This window comes from Cynocephalus volans, chromosome 3, assembly GCF_027409185.1.
Source record: "Cynocephalus volans isolate mCynVol1 chromosome 3, mCynVol1.pri, whole genome shotgun sequence".
Classification (NCBI taxonomy): domain Eukaryota; kingdom Metazoa; phylum Chordata; class Mammalia; order Dermoptera; family Cynocephalidae; genus Cynocephalus; species Cynocephalus volans.
Window position 1 is genome coordinate 74,067,779 of NC_084462.1, and position 22,731 is coordinate 74,090,509.

General features: G+C 35.3%; 1 protein-coding gene across 9 annotated transcripts in view; it reads left to right on the forward strand.

Moving 5' to 3' along the window:
- DENND4A (DENN domain containing 4A) overlaps window positions 1-19,013 on the forward strand; it is a 142,489-nt gene extending 123,476 nt beyond the window's left edge. For 6 of the 9 annotated variants that reach the window (XM_063092163.1, XM_063092168.1, XM_063092170.1 and 3 more), the window contains 10 exons: window positions 42-231; window positions 6,357-6,451; window positions 7,914-8,089; window positions 8,183-8,329; window positions 9,413-9,611; window positions 9,848-10,105; window positions 12,083-12,200; window positions 12,818-12,980; window positions 13,143-13,207; window positions 18,631-19,013. In XM_063092163.1, the coding sequence (XP_062948233.1) occupies window positions 42-231; window positions 6,357-6,451; window positions 7,914-8,089; window positions 8,183-8,329; window positions 9,413-9,611; window positions 9,848-10,105; window positions 12,083-12,200; window positions 12,818-12,980; window positions 13,143-13,207; window positions 18,631-18,767 (1,548 nt within the window). In that variant the 3' untranslated portion in view covers window positions 18,768-19,013. The remainder of the gene's footprint in view (window positions 1-41; window positions 232-6,356; window positions 6,452-7,913; window positions 8,090-8,182; window positions 8,330-9,412; window positions 9,612-9,847; window positions 10,106-12,082; window positions 12,201-12,817; window positions 12,981-13,142; window positions 13,208-18,630) is intronic. The other 3 variants (XM_063092167.1, XM_063092169.1, XM_063092171.1) reach the window with 1 other exon arrangement.
- Window positions 19,014-22,731: the final 3,718 nt, after the last annotated feature.

A 22,731-nucleotide genomic window follows, 5' to 3' on the forward strand; every position in this document is an offset into this window, starting at 1 on the left:
ATTAAAGGTGAAGGAAATTAAGCTTATAATTATGTCCTTAGGATCAAAGTTCTGATCGTACCAGTCTTTCTTCAGTGGGAGCCCAGGATTCTGAATCTACCTCTTTAACAGATGAGGATGTCTGCCATGAGTTGGAAGGAGCCACTTCCTACCAAGAGAGCTGTGCCACTTCAGGGACTAAGGGGATTGATCTTAGCCGAACAAGCCTGGAAAGTTCTGCCTCATTAGAAGGTTTGTCCAAGGGCGGGTCACTTAACTCATTTGGTTAGAGCCTGGTGTTGAAACACCAAGGTCAGGGGTTTGGATCCCTATATAGGCTAGCCACCAAAATTTTTTTTTAAAAAAAGTTTGTCCCAACAGTTTTGTCATACTGCATTTGATTTGTACTTTCATTTGATTTGTAGTACTTTTTACTTTTTTTCTTTATGATTGAAATTTGTTTTTTAATTTTGTAAAAGATTTGCATGGATCCAAAGTCAAGACAATAAAACCAAGGCATTTTCAGAGAAGTCTAGCTTCCATCCCCATCCCCTCTTCCTGTTTTCTCCCTGTCCCTAGAGGTAACCATTTTTATTCATTTTTGGCTTATCCTTCCATTGTTGCTTTTTTAAAAAATATAGGGGTGTGTATGTGTGTGTACATATGTGTGTATTCTTATTACCTTCTGTCTTCTTACTGAAAAGGTAGCATACTGTGAACACTTTCCCACTCCTTGCTTTTTTCACGTAATATATCTTGAAGATCATTCAGTATCATCACATAGTGATGTCCTTCATTTATTTTTACAGCTGTGTAGTTCATGTGTGGCTGTATCATAATTGATTTTAACCACCTCCCTATTGAAGGACCTTAAGTTTCAAGTCTTTGTAATGCTGTAATGCCTATAGTCATATATTTTTGCCAGTGTATCTTTGGAAGATACTTAAGAATTCTTCCTTGAAGTGATATTGCCAAGTTTCCTTCCTTAGGCTATTTGCATTCCCAACTGGCAGTGTATAAGAGTACCTATTTCCCCACAGCCTTGTTGACAAAATATGTTGGCAGACTTGTATTTCTGCAATCTGATAGGTGAGGAATGTATTTCACTTTAGTTTTCATTTATATTTCTCTTAGAGATGAAATTGAGAATCTGTTTATATGTTTAGGGACCATTTGCATTTCTGTTTCTGTGAACTGTCTGTCCTTTGCCTACATTTCAATTGTTGGTCTTTTTTTTTTATAAGTTGCATGTACTTTATCCGAGTTTGTTGAGTTTGGTTGGTTGGTTGTTTTTGTTGCATGTAACCTTTAAGGTTTTTTTTTTTTTTTTTTTTTTTTACCAAATTATGTTTTATAATATTTTTTTTACATTCTATGATGTTGCAGAACAGTTGGGAGGGAGGGAGGGAGGAGAAAAGGGAAGGAAATGGGAGGGAAGAAGGAAGGAGAAGGGGCAGGGTTGAGGCCCATGGCACTCCCCTCATTCCCACAGGGGAGACCAGAGGTCTTTTAGTGGTGGTTTGGTCCTTGCCAGGCTGGGTACAGATGTCAGGGGTGCAGCAGAAGCCCTCGCCCCCACCACCCCAGCTCCGGAACCTGGGGCCCTTCTTGCTGCAGCTTGGTAGTCATCACTAGGCTGGTTGCAAATGTCAGGGGGTTGTGGCTGAGGCCCTTGGCCCCTCACCACCCCAGCTCAAGAGAGCCTGGGGTGCTTCCTGTGGTGGCTCGGTGGTCATTGCTGGGCTGCTTGTGGGTGCTGAGGGAGCATGACCGAGGCCCCCAGCCCCCCACAACCCCAGCTTGGGAGAGCCCGGGGTGCTTCCTTCAGAGGCTCAGTGGTCGTCACTAGGCTAGTTGTGTGTGTCAGGGAGCATAGCCAAGGCCCCTGGACCCCCACCCCCTGCCTCAGGAGAGCCCAGGGTACTTCTTGCAGCAGCTCAGTGATCATTGTTGGGGTGGTTGTGTGTGTCGGGGGTGTGTGGCCAAGACCCTCGGTTCCCACCCTTGGGAATGGTTGCAGATGTCAGAGGGCATGGCTGAGGCCCCTGGCCCTCCTCCCTTTCTAGCTTGGTAGTCCAGGGGACCTCCATTCCTTCTAGGTATTATAGGTGCTCTTTGATGAAATGAGACCCTCACTAGTCAATACGAAACTTTGTCTTTGGTTGTGGGTACTTTTTTTTCTTTCAGTTCTGTGTTGGATTAGTTGCTATTCCCACTACTTGAATTCTGCGCTGGAACTAATTTGTTGTCCTTTGCTTACTTCTAAATTGGAATACGTTCCTATGGGGATCTGTACTTGAGCTCTGTAGTTGAGCTAAATTGCTGCTGATTCCCCGGGGAAGGCTTTTTGTGCAGCTCAGGTTTAATGGTTGAACCTTATATGTACTTCCTGCTCTCATGAGATCTGGTACACCTGGGTTGTATAGAAACTCTGGTCTGGGCCTGAGTCTTTTCAGTAGACTGTACCCCCTGTGGTTCTATACTCCTGACCAGTCTCCACTGAGTGGTCCTGCACTGATTAGGGGGCAGATCAGCTGTCCTTGCTGTACCCCAGTGTTCCCCCCATGGGCCCGTCTCCCCTAACACCCGTGCTCCAAACACTTCCCATGGGATGGGCGTGCTCTGGTCCCTTGTGAGGACTCACCGGCCTCTGAGTGGCTCCTATTTTTCAGTTGTTGTGACTCCTCGCTCCTGTGTGGGTCCACAGGAACCCTATTAGTGGTCTTGCTGGCCTGGGGGCCACCACGGCCCTCTTCTCCCCTGCTGCCTCCAAGCAGATTCATCTGAAGGGCACAGCTGTGGCTTTTGCCAGTTCCTGCTCCGTGCACTCAGCAGCTCCAGCCTGGAAGCAGCCAGGATTCGAAATGGTTGGAGCATGTTTTTTTTTTTTTCTCTCATTGTGGCTTCTCCCACGTTCATGCACTCTGTAGGTCTCCTCTTCCCCTGAGCTCCAGTGGCCCCAGCTTGGCTGTCATTGCTGTTTTCTTTCTTTTTTTTTTTTTTAAAAGATGACCGGCAAGGGGATCTTAACCCTTGACTTGGTGTTGTCAGCACCATGCTCTCCCAAGTGAGCTAACCAGCCATCCTTATATAGGGATCTGAACCCATGGCCTTGGTGTTTGTTACCAGCATCACACTCTCCCGAGTGAGCCATGGGCTGGCCCTGTCATTGCTTTTTTTTTTTTTTTTTTTTTTTTGTGACCAGTAAGGGGATTGCAACCCTCAGCTTGGTGTCACTCGCACCGCGCTCAGCCAGTGAGCGCACCAGCCATCCCTATATAGGATCCAAAACCTGCGGCCTCAGCGCTCTCAGCGCCGCACTCTCCCGAGTGAGCCACGGGGTCGGCCCATGTCATTGCTTTTTTATAGCTATAAATTGGTTGATTTGTGGGAGAGAGTGACGCTGGCGACCATATATTCTGCTGTCTTGACTGGAAGTCCCCCAGTTTTAAGTTTTATGTCATCAAATTTATCAGTTGTTCCCCTTATTGCTTCTGGATTTCGAGTTGCTAAAAAATGTTTCCCCTTCCCTAGGTTATAAAGGAATTCACCTGTGTTTTCTTCTGATGCTTATATGGTTTCCTTTTTAACATTTTCTGGGGTTAGCAGACCTTTTCTGCAAGGGCTCATATAGTAAATATTTTAGGTTTTGTGGGCCATATACAACTCTGTCACATATTCTTTTTTGTCTTTTTCTTTTTTAAAAAAAAAATTCTTTAAAATGTAAAAACCATTCTTAGTTCAGAGCCATCCAAAAATAGATTTGACCTCTGATTTAGATATTTGATACATTTGAAATTTATCCTGGGATATGTTGTGAGGAATGGACCCAATATAATATTTCTTCAATTGTATCTTTGCTCTTTTAAAAAGCTTTTATTTTGGAAATTTTTAAACATACAGAAAAGTAGAGGGAATAGTACCCGGAACCCCCTTGTATCATTCATCCAACTTCAACGATTATCCAGAAATGGCCAGTTTTGTTTTATGTATTCCCATTTCTCCTCTGCTGCCAACATTTTTCCTTCCTCATTCAATTATTTTAAAGTAAATCATGGACAACATATAATTTTATTCATGAATACTTTAATATGTATCTCTAAAATAAAGGACTTTCATGTTATATAATTTAAACTATTTATTAAAGAATAACATAACTGTACCAGCCAGTTGCCAAAAAAAAAAAAAAGGTGTAACACATAATGTGTGCACATTTGTGTGTGTAAGAAAATTTCACAAATTGAGCACATCTGAGTAACCAGTACTTAGCTCAAGAAACAACGTTCACAACATCCAGAATCCCCGCTAATGCCCATGTCTCCTTACTATTTCCTTCACAGGTAAACATTATCTTAACTTCTAACACCATAGATTAGCTTAACCATATTTGAACAGTTTATGGACTCATATAGTATGTATCTTTTGTGAAGCATACATTTTAAAAAAATCATAATACCATTTTCATACTTTTTAAAATGATAATATTTATCAAATATTTATCAAATATATATTAGTTTCAAATTTTTAGAGTTATATCATAGAGCTCATTTTTACGGGTGGTTTGTTCGAATTGGTATCCATACAAGGTCCACATGTTGGATTTGGTTGATATTTCTGTTAACTCTCATCTTTGTTCCCCATCTTCTTTCTTTTTTCCCCTTGTCATATATTTATGAAGAAATCAGTTGATTAGCTCCCCTCCCTCCTTTTTTTAACATACAAGAACAGTTTGTTGTGCTAATAAAATCTAACTTACAACCTAATTTATATTTATTAAAATGAATATTTATTCTGTACAGCAGATTAATGAGATACAAAGGTAGGCTGCCCCCATAAATAATTGTATTAGTCAAAGCTAATAGAAGGTATTAGAAAGTGGTTTTGAACTAGCTGTAGCTGAGAAGGATTACAGAAGGTTATTGGAGGAAGCATGAAGAGAAGAACTGCATTTATCACCAGCTCTAAGCATCTTAAAGGATGGTGTGAGGCTTCAGTTGTCTCTTTGCCTCTCTAAGATGTCTTTGTGTGGCAGGGGCTAGGGCCAGTGGTAGCTCTAGAGTGATCTTTTTTTCCCTTGTCGTTTATTTGCTGAAGCAGGTCATTAGTCTAGATTATGCTGATTGCATCCCTGTTGTAATGTTTAACATGTTTTCCTCTCCCCTCTATTTCTTGTAAAGTGATAGTTTACATCATTATATTTTTTTTTCATTGTACATGTTTATGGGGTACAGTTTGTTGTTTCAATACATGCATATATTGCACAATGATCTAATCAGAATAATTAGCATATCTATCACCTAAACATTTATCATTTCTTGGTGGTTATAACATTCAAAATCCTCTTTTCTGGCTCTCTTGATATGTATAATATTGTAAGCCATTGTCACCCCAGGGCACCAGACCTTATTCTTCCTATCTAACTGTAACTTTGTAACTTTGGACCAGTCTTCCAACCTTTCCTGGCACGCCTTCCCTCCTCCCTTTCCCTGCCTCTGGTAGCCACTATTCTTTCTCTCTTTTTTTCCTGCCTTTTATTTTTCTTAATTGATCCATGATAATTGTATAATTTATGGAGTACAATATGATATTTGGGTACATTCATACTGTGTACAATGATTATATCAGGCACCATTAATTTTTTTTTTGTGGAGTCTAGTGGGTATGGGGCATTACTTTTTTAGTCTCACTTTACAATTATACTAGTGCTCATTCATTAAATTTAGTAATGACAGGAAAAAAATGTATAGAGAGGTATAGATCACCTCTAGTTTTATTAACAAGATACATCCACTATCAACAACTGATTTGATCACAGAACTCACCTAACTTTTACTTCTTAGTTGTTATTGTTGTTGTTATTTTAATACTAATATCCCACTGCTCTTAAGAATAGACTTGGGAACTCTTCCCTAGTGTTTAAGAGCGAGATTACTGTATTTTAAGATCTTTGTAAGACAGAATTGCCACTAAATCTTTTCATAATTTGAAATAAGATTGGCTATCTTACACTTTTTAGACCTTAAAACTAAACACTTTCCTATTTTTAAAAATGAAAAAATAGAAACAGCACAATAGTAATTACAAATGACTGGAATGCTTTCTAGCCTGTATACACAAGGTGCTTAATAAGTGAGTAATGAATGAACACACCTAGCATGTGGGGACCAGTAGAATTAGAGCACATTTCCTTAGATTTGTACTCAAAACAAAAATACATGCATTGGAAAAAAATTTTTTATCATTTTTTCTAAATTACCTTTAGTATTTTGAATAGAACAGGTTGATATTTTATGAGAGAATTTATGGAAGTGAAAGATTATTATATCCTTTCTTATTAATTTTAATGGTTTTGCTCTTTGTTTTTAAATAATGAACAGGATCCCTGTCAAAGTTTGCCTTACCTGGAAAATCAGAAGTGACATCTTCCTTCAACACAAGTAATACAAATATCTTCCAGAACTATGCAATGGAGGTACAATTTTATTCAAAAGAGCATCTTCATGTACTGCTTTATAAAATTTACATTTCTTAAATATTGATGATCTCAGGTAGAGTAATAAAAGTTAGATATATAGTATCTGAAATTTCAGAATGTTTATCACATCTGAATAAAGTTATTCAGATAATTCATATTTGAGATTATTAAAGTCATACTACTTTAGTAGAACAATTATGCTTACTTTGAGATTTATCAACATACAAAAACATTTTCATTTTCATTGTATTTATTGCTTGTTTTATGTATGTTCTCTGAATGTTTTTTTCATATCATAAACACTTAAAATCTGTTTTGCTCTGCAAGCAAACCTTTTTAGTGAGGGTACCAGAAGTAGTTTTGGCATTATGTTATCAGTTTCTTCCATCATGTTTTTCATTCTTTGTGTCAGTTTGGTGTAGATCTCTGCCGAATGTGCTCCTATATCCCATTTTCTTACAGTGAAAAAGTTATACTTTTACACTTTAAAATTTTTGCCTAATTTTTCTGTAAAGTTCGCTTCCAAATACATTTGTGAGTGTGGTTGCTATTTCACACTAATTTGCATAAATTTGGGAAACAAATTTGCATACAGCTGAAAAATAAGTTATAAGTACTAATGTTGCAGTTTACAGAGTTTTGGTGGCTTCAGGAATTTCTGTGTTTTATTAATGTAATAACAGCATTTACATTTATCTACAGCAATGCTTCTTAAACTGTCTATAGTGACAAACCAGGAATGTTTTTGTTTGTTTAATTTCTAATCTGTCATAGCTGATACTATTATAAAATACATTGATTACATGCTTAGATGTTACAGCAGTATAAAATCACTTTAAGGGTTTCTAAGTCCTCTTCTCAATTTCTTTGCTTATCACAAATCAGTAAGTATTTCTGGACCAGCACTGGTCTGGTGACAACACCTTGAATAGCACTGATCTATAATATGTAATTACAAATACCTGTTTTGTGTATGAGTTTACTTTTCCATTAATAAAATCACAGCAAATTTTATAGTAATTATAGTGGGGGAAAAAATGCCCACTTAAATCCAAGTTTCTCTTTCAGGCAAAAGTTTTGGAATAGATTTAGCTGAAATAGTTTGCAGTGTATATAGCATATAAGGCCATGAATGTAATCCTTTTTTTTTTTTTTTTTTATTTAAAGACGACCGGTAAGGGGATCTTACCCCTTGGCTTGGTGTTGTCAGCACCATGCTCAGCCAGTGAGCTAACCGGCCATCCCTATATAGGATCAAAACCCGTGGCCTTGGTGTTATCAGCACTGCACTCTCCTGAGTGAGCCACGGGCCAGCCCTTGAATGTAATTCATTTTTTTGTTTATAATGTCTGAATCCTTCTGAATTTTATTTTTCCAGTAGATTTATGAATTAAAATGGTTTTTAATTCTTAGTATGCATTACCCAGCTTGCTTTATAAAGTCCTGTCTTCTGTCATAGGTTCTCATCTCAAGTTGCTCTCGGTGTAGAACTTGTGATTGTCTTGTCCATGATGAGGAAATCATGGCTGGCTGGACAGCAGATGATTCAAATCTCAATACTACATGCCCATTCTGTGGCAATCTTTTCTTACCATTTCTGAATATCGAAATAAGAGATTTAAGACGACCTGGAAGGTAATGATATATGCTTTTTCCCCCTTCATGTTTAAAGATTATGTTTCCTAGAATATCTCTTTTCTCAGAAAGCTACTTTGATTCACATTATAGATACTTTTTGAAGTCAAGCCCTTCGCTGGAAAATATGCACTTTCCCTCCTCCTTTTCAAGTCAGACAAGGCGGTCTTGCATTTCAACATCAGCCTCTGGTCTGGACACATCTACTCTCTCTGTTCAAGGGAGTTTTGATCTAAATAGGTAATTGCGATTATGTGGAACCATATTTTAACAACATATATTACCCATATTTTTGATGTATGACAGAAAAATTAACTGATCATTTCAGGGTTTAAATTTCTATGAATACTAGATTCATAATCTTAAATTCTTACTCCTAATTTAAGCAGTATTAAAATCCTCCAGTAACCTAAATGTTTAAATATAAAGTTTTGTTATGCCTTATGAATCTGCAGAATTTAAGCCATATGTATTTATAATATTGTTTACTAATATTTTAAAGGTAAAAAATCTGTAGAACACTTGAAGTTTATATTGACCATCTTTTTATTATCTTTATCTCTTCAGGAATTAAGTCAGTACTAACTTCTACTTTGAAATATTTAATTTTCTACTTAGAAATATTTAATAATCTAAGAAAACATTTAGAGCTGATATACATACTGTAAAATTAAACTAAGACTTATATAGTAAGCAAAATATAAATAAATGTACACGTAAAACAAATACAGAAGTTGACTCCATTTTGCAGAAGTGCCAAATAAGTTATATATATATATATATGTATATATGTATATATATATATATATGGACATATGAAGCCATATTGATAGCTACATGTGCCAAAAAAAAAAAAAAAGCATATATAGTATAGGCAGGCTAACATGACCTGTTTGATCTTGAATACATAGGCAGTAAAACCAAAAATCTGTGTATGTACCTTCTTTCATTGTACATCTACTGTAGCCCTTACCTTTGACTGACTCCTACTAGCTTGTGATTCCTGAAGGAATACGTGCCTAGTTTCTCTGCTTTGTATCTCCAGGGCCTGGTATGCTTCCTGCTGTGTAAAAGTTGCCCACTAAGTGTTTTGAATAAATGAATGAATCTTGAATATTTAAAGTTCACTTGATAAAAAGGAAATTTAGCATGACTACACTACTTAAAAATATATCCTATTCCCCAGCTGAAGGCCGAGTAACATATTTCCTTCGATTTATTTTGTTATGTTGAGCTCTGATTCTATAGAGAGCTTGGTTCTTCTAGATGAAATCAAGTAAATCTAGACACTCATATGCTTTTTTTCTTTTTTCAATGCCCAAGCAAATCTAAACTACAGGAAAATTCTTGTGCCCGAAGTATTCAGATCCCTGCTAATAGATCAAAAACAGCTATGTCAAAATGTCCAATATTTCCAATGGCAAGGAGTATTAGTACTTATGGCCACTTGGATAAGGAAGATACTGGAGGACAGAAGCTCATTCCTACAGGCAGCCTGCCCACGACTTTACAAGGAGCTACAGTATGTATTTTGGTATTTTTTTAAATTTGAAAATTGATCATTTATATATGATTTTGTTCCCCTTGCCCTTAATAGCCTTACTAGCTTCAATTTTATCATTGCCAAGAAGAGTCTGTTATCCCACGGGACAATTATATTTACTTTGTTACTCATACAGAAATCATTGACAGGAATTTTTTTTAATGGTTTAATATCATCATTCTTTCATTTGCCATTTATGGTTTTTATTTGTTCAGCAGGATCCTTTAGGATTAGAATGGCACCTTCCAAGTCCAGATCCTGTCACTGTTCCATATCTTAGTCCTTTAGTGGTATGGAAGGAACTTGAAAGTTTATTGGAAAATGAAGGTGATCATGCTATAACAGTGGCAGACTTTGTGGACCATCATCCAATTGTTTTTTGGAACCTGGTGTGGTACTTTAGACGTCTTGACTTGCCCAGTAACTTACCTGGATTGATTCTTTCTTCTGAGCATTGTAACAAGTATTCAAAGGTATGAGAATAAAAATTAACTAAAAGGCAATGCTACTATCACCATTGTAATGTTTGCATATTCTTAATGATAAACAAGTAAGGTTTGTTTTTATGCTAAGTATTTTTAATAACCATCTGAATCATTAGGTAAGTAGAGTTGTTTTCATTGCATTTACAACTAATTTTTTCTTCTTATGGTCTAGCAGTAAGACAAAGTCATGTTTTTAGCCTTCTTAAGTTTACACAAAATGTGCTTAAATTTGTTATAGCTTTAAGGATAAACTGGAAATGACTCTTAAGAGATGGATTTGTGAATTAGCCCCACTCATATTTCATACCATTGAAAAATAAGCCTAACACTTTATAAGGAGGATTTCTGTAATTCATATTGCAATCATATGCTACCATTCTCTTCATTTCTTTACCATAAATTTTTGTTTAACATTTAAGCAATTATTTATGGATCCATAAATAAACAAACAGTAGAGAGACAGAGAGAGAAAGAAATAAGAATCACAGTAATACATTGAACTTTTAGAAAGAGAGAAAAGAACCATGGTTACTAGAGGTGGAAAAGACGAGAGGAAGAGGGGGCTAACAAGGAATAGGTTAACGGACACAAAGAATGATTGCATATTGTAATGATGAATAAGCCAACTATCCTGATCTAACCATCACACATTGTACACAACTATTCAAAATCAACATTGTATCCCACATGTATGTACAATAGATTACCTTAAAAAAAAATTGGGCAAGAAGTTTGTTATATGTTCACTTATATTTTTGATATGTTGTTCTATAAAAGTATTTTTACTTTTGGGGGGGGTTTTATTTATTTATTTTTAATTTTTTTACCAATATACAATGTAGTTAATTTTTGTGTCCCTTTACCAATTCCTCCCTCCCCCCTCCCACCCATCAACATCATATCTGTTCACTTGTCTTAACAAGTTCAAGGAATTGTAATGGTTGTATTTTCTTCCCCGCCCCACCCCTCCGTTTGTTTGTATATTCATTTATTTATTTTAGCTCCCACAAATATGTGAAAACGTGGTATCCTGACTTATTTCATTTAATATAATTTTTTCTAAGTCCATCCATGTTGCTGCGAATGGTAGTATTTCATTCCTTTTCATAGCAGAGTAGAATTCCATTGTGTAGATATACCACTGTTTCCTTATCCACTCATCTGATGATGGACAGTTGGGCTGGTTCCAGCTCTTGGCTATTGTAACTAGTGCTGCAATAAACATTGGAGTAGAGGTATCCCTTCGACATGATGATTTCCATTCCTCTGGGTGTATTCCCAGCAGTGGAATAGCTGGGTCATATGGTAGATCTATCTGTAATTGTTTGAGGAACCTCCAAACCATTTTCCATAAAGGCTGTACCATTTTTCAGTCGCACCAACAGTGTAGGAGAGTTCCTTTTTCTCTGCAACCTCACTAGCATTTATCATTCTCAGTCTTTTGAATATTAGCCATCCTAATTGGAGTGAGATGGTATCTCAGTGTGGTTTTGATTTGCATTTTTTTTATATTCTGTCACTGCCACTAAATTACAGTCTCTGAGTTCAGGAATTTTGTCTTCTCCCTTCTTGTACTTCATGTCTATAATTGTGCATGTGCTTTGGATTTACATTTATCATAAATGAATGACAAAGATGTTAATTCAGAGTTATCTGTACTAGAGTCTTCAGGACTGATATGGAATGGAAATATTAGACTCATCTTTCTATGGACTTTCAATCATGATTAGGGGTACCCTTTCTCAACCATCTCAAGTACTTTGTTAAATCTGCTACTTTAGAAATCATTAGCTTCTCAACTCAGCCCATCTTCCATCAGTAGACATCAAATGCATATGAATCAGTAATTTTCTGTTCTCTTTTCTCTCTTGTACACATGCAACCTAAAAACATGTATAATGATTTTATGAAATATTTACAAGAAATGATTATGTAAGGATCATTAATGAATGTTTGACAACACAGATTCCCCGCCACTGTATGTCTGAAGATAGTAAATATGTTTTAATACAAATGTTATGGGACAATATGAAATTACATCAGGATCCAGGACAGCCCTTGTACATCCTCTGGAATGCCCACAGTAAGTGCCATCATAGGATGCTGACTTGATTCATATGAGAGTAATCTCTACTTGCTTTAAATAGCCTAAACTAATGTATAACTGACTTTTACTTTATTGTACTACTTTTTGTCTTACAGGTCAAAATCGTACTCTTTTGTTTGAGAGTGAGTGTTAAGTTTGATTTTTTTAGTGCTACCTTCTATGGAGGTCAAGTTTTTTTTCTTTTGGTTTTTTGAGGGGTGCTATGTATGTGCTGGAGGGGTTGGTTGTGTTTTGTAGAGTTCAGCTTTCAGCACACTGCTTGTCCCAATTTCTTCCTTTTACTTGTTTTTTATTTGTTTTCATCCCAGGCTGCTGATGTAGAATTTCCTTCAGGGGCTATATTAAGGGAAACAGTATTTTTAGTTATTGTCTATTTGAGACCACAAAGAGCTTTAGGCCTATTTTTAATCATTATTTGTCTTTTTTTTTTTCTTTTTTGCTTTCTTCATTTTTGGATTTCTACTCCTTTATCTATTGCCCTTAATTTATTTTTAGTGCTTGTAACTTTTTAAATAGCTGTCAGTAGCTGCTAAATTTCTTTCTCCTTTCTACACACAACATTCCCCTTCATCTGCTCTTTTGTTCTTTTACAGCCCAGAAATATCCAATGGTCCATTTATTGAAAAAAAATGATAACTCATTTAACCAGGAACTATTAAAAAGTATGGTAAAAAGCATTAAAATGAATGATGTCTATGGACCAATGAGTCAGATTTTAGAGACACTGAATAAGTGTCCACATTTTAAAAGACAGAGGTAAGTCATTTTCTTAAATGAATATATTGTTCCACCGAGCAGAGTCATATTGTTTGCTTAGTAATTTGTTAGAATATCTCATGCTTATGTTAGCATGAAAGTTTTTAGAGTACATATAGATGTATGGATAGTAATATTTTCTCCATGCTTTTTTTCCTGTAGGAGTTTATACAGAGAAATACTGTTTCTCTCACTTGTGGCACTGGGAAGAGAAAACATTGATATAGGTAATTCAGCATAATATATAACATTTAATATTTATATATCATGGTATAATTTTCAAAGTGTTTTTATATTGGGAGTCTTAATTTATTATTATATTAACATTAAATTGTATTAATTTATTAGAAGAATTGTTTCTTTGATTTTTTTTTTAATCTAATGTAAAAGGTACTTTGATACTTTGTTTTTATTTTATTTATTTATTTTTTTTGGCAGCTTGCCACTACAAGGGATTGAACCTTGGACCTTGGTGTTGATACTTTGATACTTTGATCATGATGATAACAACAATGATAAATAATAAAAGCTGGGGGGTGGCCAGTTAGCTCAGTTGGTTAAAGTGCAGTGTTGTAACACCAAGGTCAAGGGTTCAGATTCCTGTACTGGCCAGCTGCGAAAATAAAATAAAAATAAAAGCTAACATTTTCTGAGGGCTTACTATGTGCCTCACACTGTAGCAAGTGCTTTCCATGTGTTATCTCATAGAATTCTCCCAAAAGTCCTATGAAATAGGTACTATTATCATTTCCATATTATTATTAAGAGTACTGAGGATCTGAGAGTTGAGTAACTTAATCTCAAGTTTCACAGTCAATAATAGAGCCGTATCTGAACCAAGCAGTCATAATTTTCAATCCCATCCTTTTAACTGTTGTGTCATATTACTAATGACATTAAGCTTGTTCAAAAAGTATGTCAGGTAGTTAAATATATATTTTAGGAGTTCCCAGACTTTTTTGGTTGCATCTCCTCCCAGTAATTATGCTTGGACTATTTTAAGTTTCCACTTTGAAGTCCTTAAAAAAGGGCAGAAATAGCCCCTGATAGGCAAAAAGAAGAAAAATTGGTGTAGACTTAATTTAGATGGCTATCAGGCATTGAGAGATTCAAGTAGAGTTTGGCATTCTATTTGAGAATTTACAATATTGTGAACAGGATGATGAAAATGATAATTTAGCTAAATATTTAGGAGGACTAAGATCTAGTGTTCTATTATACCCCTATAGAGTGACTATAATTAACAGTAGTTTATTGTGTACTTTCAATTAGCCAGAGGATTTTGAATGTTCCCATCGCAAAGAAATGGTAAATGTTTGAGGTGATGAATATATTAATTAACTTGATTTGATCATTACACATTATACCATGAATCAGAATATCACACAGTACTCCACAAATATGTGCAATTATTATGCGTCAATTTTAAACTTTTAAAAATGATAATTGATATATATAATTCATCTGACTTAAGTGGTAGCTGACTTGGGTGCCCACTCACAAGATAATGAGAGAATATATATTAGGTCATGTTTCTATTAGGTGATTGTACACTGATCTTAACAAAAATCCAGTTCTTTGTCATCAGCACTTCAGTTGACTTTTAAAGTGCCACAGCCATTTATTAGTAGCATCAGAATCAAAATGATGATGATGATGATGATGATGTATAATAAGCATATACACTTTTACAAGTTGCTCAGTCAGACCAGATGGAGCATGAATAGAGAGCAAGGGCTCTTCCTGTGGTGTTGGCTTCCCAACAAATTCACTGAGGAATGGGAAGAGAGCAGGAGTTAGTGAGTGAAGTAGAGAGCTAAGAGCAAGCATCCCTACCTAGGTGTCTTAAGGGGTTATTGGGTGCCATCTGACCAGAGACAACTTGTGCCACTGGGAATTGTTAGCCTTGATGCCAAGAGAAAAATTGTAGAATTTGACAGCAGAGGTGTGTGGGTAAAATGGCAAGCATCTTAGGGAATGGAATTATTAGATGGGTGTGATATTTTAAATAAAACAAGCATTTAAATGACAAAGAAACTAATTTAATTAGAAAAAATAAATCTGCTCATATAGAAGACAGGCATGGGAAATGAGCTTACACTAAAATGGCCTTAAAAGTTTTAGCTATAAATCCGAGCCAAATAGAGATCAGTATTAGTATCTTTGTTTAAAAAAAATAATAAATAAAATAAAATAAAATAAAATAAAATAAAAAATAGGATGGGGCCAGCCCCGTGGCTCACTCGAGAGAGTGCGGAGCTGGGAGCGCCGAGGCTGCGAGTCAGATCTTATATAGGGATGGCTGCTGCGCTCACTGGCTGAGCGCGGTGCAGACAACACCGTGCCGAGGGTTGCAATCCCCTTACCAGTCAAAAAATAAAATAAAATTTAAAAAAATAAAAAATAGGATGACGCAGAGAAATATAATCAACAAACACCGAACTCAGAAGTCACATTAAATTGCTGATTACCTAGTGAAAATAAAGTAGGGAAAATTTGAAGAAGTTCCAATAAAAAGGTAAAAATTATTTAGAATTAAGAAATATTTGATGGAAGGATAAAGGAAACATTCTGGATGTTTAACCTATAATTTTGTTTGTAAAGAAATATTGTATGAATGTATTGAGCTGTCCTTTACATTAAAAAGAGGAAAAGAATGAATGGGTTTAAATTATAACCAGGGTACTTTGAGCAGAATGTTGTGAATATGTTTTAAAAACTACTTTAATGTTTGTGAAATACTGGAGGCTGGCCCGTTAGCTCAGTTGGTTAGAGCATGGTGTTATAACACCAGAGTCAAACATTCAGATTCCCGTAATGACCAGCCACCAAAAAATTAAAAATTAAAAAATTAAAAAAAAAAAAGATTCAAAAACACAAATAGGTTGAAAGTAAAAGGATTGAAAAATATACTCTGTGTACATAGTACTCAGAAGAGGGCTGGAGTGACTTTACTATTATCAGACAAAATAGACTTTAAGATAAAAACTGATACTAGAGACAAAGAAGGACATTTTATAATGCTAAAAGAGTCAATCCACCAAAATGATAATAACTATAAACACAAATGCACCTTAGAAGAAAACATAAGTACAAATCTTTGTGACCTTGGATTAGGCAATGGTTTCTTTCTTCCCTTTTTTTTTTTTTTTTGGCAACTGGCCAGTATGGTGGCAGTAGTTTCTTAAATATGACACCAAAAGCACAAGTAAACTAATGAAAACATTTTTAAAAATTAAAAACAGATAAATTGGACATCAAAATTAAGAACACTTGTACATCAAAGGACACTATCAAGAAAATGAAAAGACAGCCCACAGAATGAGAGAAAATACTTGCAAATTATATTATCTGATAGAGGCTTAGTGTTCAATATACATAAAGAATTTTAACAACTTGACAAAACAAATAATCCAATTTTAAAATTGCCAAAGGATTTAAATAGACATTTCTCCAAAGAAGATATACAGATGACTAATACGCACATGAAAAGATGCTCAACTTCATTAGTCATTAGGGAAATGCAAATCCAGACCACAATGACATACCACTTTACACTCACTAGGATGGCTGTCATAAGAAAACTAGAAAATAACAAGTGGTGACAAGGATGTGGAAAAATTAGAATCTTCATATGTTGTTGGTGAGAATGTAAAATGTTGTAGCCACTGTGGAAACAGTTTAACATTTCTTTCAAGTGTTAAACATAGAGTTAGCGTATGACCCAGCAATTTTACTCTTAGGTATAAACTCAAGAGAACAGAAAACAAATGTTCTTACAGAAACTTCTACATGAATGTTCATAGCAACACTATTCAGAATAGCCAAAAAGTGGAAACAACCCAAATGTACATTACCTGATGAATGGGTAAAAAATGTGGCATATTTATGTAATGGAATATTATTCAGCCATAAAAAGGAATGAAATACTGATACATGCTACAACATGGATTAACCTTGAAAACATTATGCCTAGTAAAAGAAGGCAGGCACAAAAGACCACATATTGAATGATTGCATTTATATGAAATGTTTATAAGAGGCAAATCCTTAGTGATGGAAAGTAGATCAGTGGTTGCTAGGCACTAGGAGGAGTGAGTGGGGAGTGATTGCTAACTGGTATGAGGTTTCTTTTTGGTGAGATGAAAATGTTCTGGAATTAGATTGTGATAATGTATAATCTTGTGAATATACCAAAAACACTGAATTGTAAACTTTAAACTGGTGAATTGTATGCTATATGAATTATATCTCAATTTTTAAAACTTAATCTGACAAAAAGTCAGGAAAAATTATTTAAAGAATCAGTAGAAGGGATTTGCCCTCTAGAAGCTACTATAATTACAGCAGAGTAATGCTAGTACAGGCAGAGCTTGAAAATCAACAGTACAGAGTAAAGAGTCTAGATATAAACACAAATATCTATGGGCATATATTGTATGAAAAAATCAGTTAGGAAAGGTAGACTATTAAATGGTGTTGGGACAATTGTTCTAGCCATTTGGAAAAGATGCTAGAACTTGCCAAAATCAGGAATAATGTTCTTTGAACTATAAGGCCTTTTAACTATAATGAGACAGAAAAGATACCAAGAAAGATTTCTTAGATCATTTTTACCATCCCTTTATTCTCTACTCAATACACATTCGGTAGCCCAGAACACATTCAGATATTACTCTAGCCTTCTGCCAAAGGTGGGATTTCATTGAATGTCCAAAGAATTCTGGACCTCCAAGCTGAAGAAGCTTACTTGCTCATACGGTTGGCTATCAGCTCAAACCAGCCTTCATGGGCACCACTGTGGCACTTTTTCAAAGGGGGAAGATGTTCTGATGTCTGTCACCTCCCCAAAGCAGAAATATGGGATCTTAGTGACATTCGGTCATAATTCATACTTCATTAGTATCTCGAAGGGGCAAACTTTTCTCTTAAATGTATTAAAGATAAGCAGTAAGTTAGTATGATTTCTAGACAGAAACTTTTGACAGAAACTTGTAAACCTACGTTCTCCCTTTTCGTCACATGTGGTTTATCTTCTAGGAAAAAGGCACGTAGACCTGTTATAATCTCCTTGCTAATAATGAAAATCAGTGTGTTAACTCTATGTATGTCCCATGAGAAAGAGAAAAAAAAAATCATTACATGGTAATGTCAGATGATTTTTAGATCTTTCCAAGGGTATCCCACAATAGGAAGTTTAGGACACATAAACCAAAATAAATTCCAGTTGGATTAAAAATTTAAATGTAAAAAATGAAAACATGAAAGGATTAGTATAAAGAAAATATGGGCCAAAAGTTTTTGTTAATTCTGGTGGAGAAAGGCCATTATTTATTCTTACTGTTTTCGTTGTGTATAAAGCAAGGAACCAAAAAAGCATGTATGGTATTTGGTGGTTTTTAACATCCAAAGTTGGTAAAACTAAAAGTTGGCATCTTAAAACTTTGTTTCATTGGTCTGTGAATCTAGCTGTAAAATGCTGTGAACTCTAAAGTCCCCCTTTCAGCATCGAAATTTTTACTTCTTTGGATGGCAGAAATGTCCTAGAGATTCCTCCTTGGCCTCTAATTTTGTGGTTCTGTAGTATTATAGAAACTTGTTCATGTCAGTGTCAGACATAAACTTCTTTATGTATTTATGAATTTTGCAGATGTGTTTGATAAAGAGTACAAGATGGCATACGATCGTCTCACACCTAGTCAAGTCAAGAGTACACACAACTGTGATAGACCACCAAGTACGGGGGTGATGGAATGTCGAAAAACCTTTGGAGAACCTTATCTTTAAGATATGTGTGTGTGTATACATTCAATGTATATTGTATAGTCCATGTATAAAATAATACTTATAGACTCTAAAATGTTTTTTCTTCAGATTTTGAAAATGCGTTTGTAAATGGTTCAGAAAGCCTATGTACAGAATGTTTTAAGAAGAGAAAAGTAACAAGTGGGAGAGAGCCACCTTGTTTCCCATTTCTTTTTTAGTTGTTAACTCCCCTGTAATAAGTAATTAAATATTTTTGTGGTAAGGAAATCTCTAAACAAAATTAGTTGCCATAAAATAAGACAACTGTTTTATGGTTTCTCTTGGAAGAGACAGATTGAAAAATCATGTGTGGAGCCTAAACAGAATTGTAAGATCAGAGTATCTCCTGTTTTCATAGACTATTCAAATGTTTTGACCATGAAGTTGTATTATACATATTTTAAATTGTTTATAGTAAGTTGATATTTTTTTAATTTTTGAATTTAATATAGCAAGCTTAAAATGAATTTAAATTTATGAGGCAAGCAAGCAAGCGCTTATTTTCCTTGTCTGTTGCTATTTGAAATAATTAGTACACCTGCAGATCTCTCTATATGTTTATCTATATATATATATATATTTTATTACTTGGGAGAATGAATTTAAAAATGTCAGTGCTAGTGTCAGTGTCATCCTAGCATTGCATGTTAGTACCCCTAACCCTGACAGCAGTGAGTGAGTCATGGCCAGGCTAGTGTGTACTGCCCAGGCTGACTCATTAAGCCTTGTGAAAAGAAAGCCAGAGAGGTTCACTGTACCATGATTCCAAAAGTTTCTCTACTACTAATAGGTACATAGAGAGTACACCGGGAAAATAGCTTATAAATCCAAATATCAATTTGATTTTTAATATTCTGCATGAAAACTTACACTGGGAAATATGTCAGACAATTGACTCTATTCCAAATTTTACCCTTATTTTAATATCTAAAATATGATGCAAATTGTACTATAGAATACTTATCTGAAATGTGACTTACTAGGGTATTCTGTTAATACTATATATAAATAGTCAAAATATTTTTCCAAAAGTCGAAAAACAATAACCCCTTCAAAGTACAGCCAGATAGAATTTCCCATATTGAGGAACTTAGCTTTTTCTACAAGCTTCAGAATCTGAAGTTTATAGAAACTAAAATACAGAAATCAGAGAACGACAATAAATTGAATGTTTAAATACCATAGACTTTAAAAGACTTTTAAAATTTATGTTTAGTCACATTATTTCTAATATCACTTTCTTTGGGTAATTTCTGATAAAGAAAAAGCATCCTTTGGCTGTTAGAATTATTTCTAGATTTTCAGAGTGTGTGTGCGCATTTGCACACATTATCATTAATGAAGGAATTCTCTAGCCAATTTTAAAGAAAAATATGGATGGTCTCAAATTAGGCATGTAAAGCCAGTAGATTTCATGACACTCAGACTGGAGATATCTTGGAGTCCTGAGACTTAGAATCACTTCAGCCGCAGAAAAACCACCTATTAGGTTCGCACCATTAGTGAATAGCAGCAAGCCGAAACATTTCATAGCTTTCTACTCTGGAAAATAATGGAGAGTAAAACTTCAGTTCAGTTAGTTTGGGGCTGAACTTGCTTACTTGAAAAATCTGGTGCTATGCACATATAACGCCTCTCCTTTGTAAATGTCACTGCAGTCATTCTTTACTATTGAAATCCAAGCTTCACACTAAAATCGAGTCTTATGTTCTCTAAATCATTTGAAAGTTGAAAACTGAGAGACACATTTGATGAGGGAGGCCTTCGGCATTGGTGAGAAACATCCCTCCAAACAGGATTCTGGGGTTCTCTTCTATTTGTTGTTGTTTTCATTCCCTTGTAAGAACACCTTTCACTGCTTACTTTTTCTGTAATACAAACAATATATAGAAGTCATAGTTTATTGATTTCAAATGTCTGACAAAAAAGATTGAGGTAAAGCCATTCTTTATGATTCAAACTCATTTGGAAAAGTGAATGTAATTTTTATCTCCTCTTCCCACCTCAAATTTTGTCTGTGCTTTTGGATAGGATTATATTTCCCCTACTTTTAATCCTCAGGACTGTTATTGCACAAATTCAGTCTTTAAAAATAAAATCTGAAACATGAACAGAAAGTGGTAAACCCTGCTCAAAAGAAAATTAAAATGAGTCATCCTTTTATATAACTCTGTACAAACCTTTCTTCCACTTTCTCTCTGTTGACCATACATTTTAGAGAATCGTGGCCAATCATATTGGACAGAAATACCCTTTTGCTACATTATCTACTTCTTATTTTCTTACTCTTAGTTTTGTTTATGTGTTTAAATTGTTGAAAATAAACCAATGCTCTGTGCTGGTATAAATTGTTTACTAATTCCTACCATTATGTTGTGAATGTCACACATTTGTATTTTATATTGTATTTGAAATATCCAACTTTTTCCTACTGCTGCCAAATAGGGAATTATGCAGCTGTTCATCTTTTGATTTTTATGCTTTTTTTGCTACTCTTTGGGGGTTTTTTGCTTTAAAATATCAAAACCATCAGCTTATTTTATTATAAGGTTTTCTAGTATGTCTCCCCATTTTTGCATATAGAGAAATGACCCCTGAAAATGTTGGTTCAACATTCTAGGCAATAAATACTTATTTTTACTTAATGCTGATAATTAACCATGATACTTAAGTGCAAGTAGCAAGTATTAGCCAGCTCTATATAGAAGCTGTGTTTTATTTCTAAATTCTTTGTATAAGTATGTGGTAAGAAAAATACCCATTTGTTTGGAAATGTGTGATAGCCCAGCTTTAGTCTTATTTTTTCCACTAGAACTTGAAAGCTGCTATTAGGTGCTTTATCTGAGAGCAGGAAGAGAAAGAGCAGGCTGCCTCTTTGAGAGGGCCCTTGGCCTTTGTGCTACAGTTAGCATGCTCTGCCCCTTCCTATTTGGAAACAAGACTAAGCTTTATTTCAGAATTGAACTCTAGCAGCTGTATACCAATTTACCTTAATATCCTAAGTTCTTGGTGTCCTATTATTCCTTCTCATACGTCCTTCCTCCTCTCGCCTCAAAGTGAGCATATTTGCTGGCTTAATTATTTTTGTTTACAAAATTAGCAGTACACAAATTAACACAGGAATTTTTATCGCTGATTCCAAGTCTGTGTACATGTCCTTGAGATGGTTATAGACTCTTCTGATTAAGGTACTGCTTGCCTTTCCACAGTTGCCATTCATTTGGATGGCTCCCTTCATTCGTATTTAAAGATTTTCTTTTCAAATGTAGTACTGTGATAAAACTCTTAGAGCAACTGATGGACTTTTCTGTAAATGAAATTTTCCAGGTTTTGCTTCCTCATCACAGGGAAGGGCCTGAAAACCAGAAGTGTGCCTCTGGTTATAAAGGCAGACTTGAGCCAGGGTGTCCTGCCAGACTATAGTGAACCTCCCAGGGATGGGCAGCCCTGCTCATGAGCCCCTCTCTTTGCACCTTTCATAGTGACCAGTCCCAGAACAGACTGCAAGCTGCACCTGCTGGAGGACAAAAATGGGGTTAGAACCAAGCGTATTCACTGGCACATGAGGCCAACCAGTTCTTCCTATTTATCTACCAGGCTGTGCCCTAAATATTAAATTCCAATTCCTGCCTCCTTTGGTATTCAGTCTTTAAATTAAATGATAATTTTGATAAACAGTGTTATAAAAGATCAAGCCTATAATTTGATGAATCTATTTTCAGATCTATTGATGACAGTACAATAAAATGTTCAAAATGTATAGAAACCAATTTAAACACGTACCACTTTTCAAAAAATTCGGAATACATCTCTTTTTTTCTGGTACTACATAGAATCTTAACTCATTAAATTAGGAAGAATTTCATATTTTTAGAAATCTGTCCCAAACCTATTACCAGGGCTATCAGGGAAATGCAGCCCAGAGAGAAGGAAGGCAAAGTCATCC